General features: G+C 53.6%; 1 protein-coding gene across 1 annotated transcript; it reads right to left on the bottom strand.

The window, feature by feature from the left end:
• Window positions 1-258: 258 nt before the first annotated feature.
• Window positions 259-684, bottom strand: LOC140176668 (uncharacterized). Its single transcript, XM_072208203.1, has one exon. It carries the CDS (start codon window positions 682-684, stop codon window positions 259-261), a length of 426 nt encoding a protein of 141 aa, XP_072064304.1.
• Window positions 685-1003: the final 319 nt, after the last annotated feature.

Consider the following 1003-nt stretch of genomic DNA (forward strand, 5'->3'; position numbering starts at 1 on the left):
GGTGTGACATGAGACCGGAGTCTATCCCCGGCATGTCGGCAGGTGTCCAAGCGAACAAATCGCCGTTGGCTCTGATCATTTCTATCAAAGGCTTTTTTAACTCATGGGGGAGGTTCCTATTCACGAACGTGAACTTTTCCTCCGAGTTTCCGACCCTAAACTTTTCTAGGTCCCCTTCGGGTTCGGGTCTGGGTTTGTCGTCAATTCTGGCATCCAAGTCGGCGAGAAATACTCCCGATGCCTCTTTAGACTTCCTTCTCAACGAAAGACTGGCGTTGTCGCAAGCGACTGCCGTTTCCAGGTCTCCCTCACAGACCCTACTGACCCTTCTTCAGTTATGAACTTCATCACCAGCATCATTGTGCTGATGACTCCTCCTAGGTCGTTGATGGTCTTTCTCCCCAGGATGATGTTGTAAGCGGTGGAGTCTCGTAGGATCACGAACTCGGCCATTATCGTTCTTCTCCCCTGGCCTTGTCCCAATGAGGTCGGCAGGGTGATTATGCCATCCGGCTTGATGAAATGGTCGCCGAGCCCTACGACGCCGTGCTGGTGAGTCTGTAGGTCGGCGTTCTTTAGGCCTAAAGCGTCGAACACATTGCGGAAAATGATGTTCGAGTCTGCCCCCGTATCTACAAGGATTCGCTTGACGAGGCTGGTTCCTACTCTGGCCGTTATGACCATGGGAGGGCTTTCTCGATCTCGTCAAACCATTGGTCCTCCGGGCTGAATGAGATGGATGGGAGTTTCTTGGTGCTTCGCGCGGAGGATGAGGAGACCGCGTGGACCTTGGCGTCCTTCTTATGTGCCGATTTCGACTTGGGCGCCGCGTTTCTTGCTGTTACCACGTTTACTATGGTGAGGCCGTGATCGTTCTCTTCCGGCTCTTGGCGCCGTTTTGCTGCCCGTGTTCCGTCCTCGCTTTCGTGGTCGCGGTTCCGTCTACTCGGCTCCCTAATGAGGTGGGTGAACTCAACTAGCTTTCCATCTCTAATTGCCTGCT

This window comes from Arachis hypogaea, chromosome 12 (assembly GCF_003086295.3).
Source record: "Arachis hypogaea cultivar Tifrunner chromosome 12, arahy.Tifrunner.gnm2.J5K5, whole genome shotgun sequence".
Classification (NCBI taxonomy): domain Eukaryota; kingdom Viridiplantae; phylum Streptophyta; class Magnoliopsida; order Fabales; family Fabaceae; genus Arachis; species Arachis hypogaea.

Excerpts from the sequence above, each read along its gene's own strand:
- LOC140176668 (XM_072208203.1), bottom strand. The coding sequence starts at position 684 with ATGGTCATAACGGCCAGAGTAGGAACCAGCCTCGTCAAGCGAATCCTT.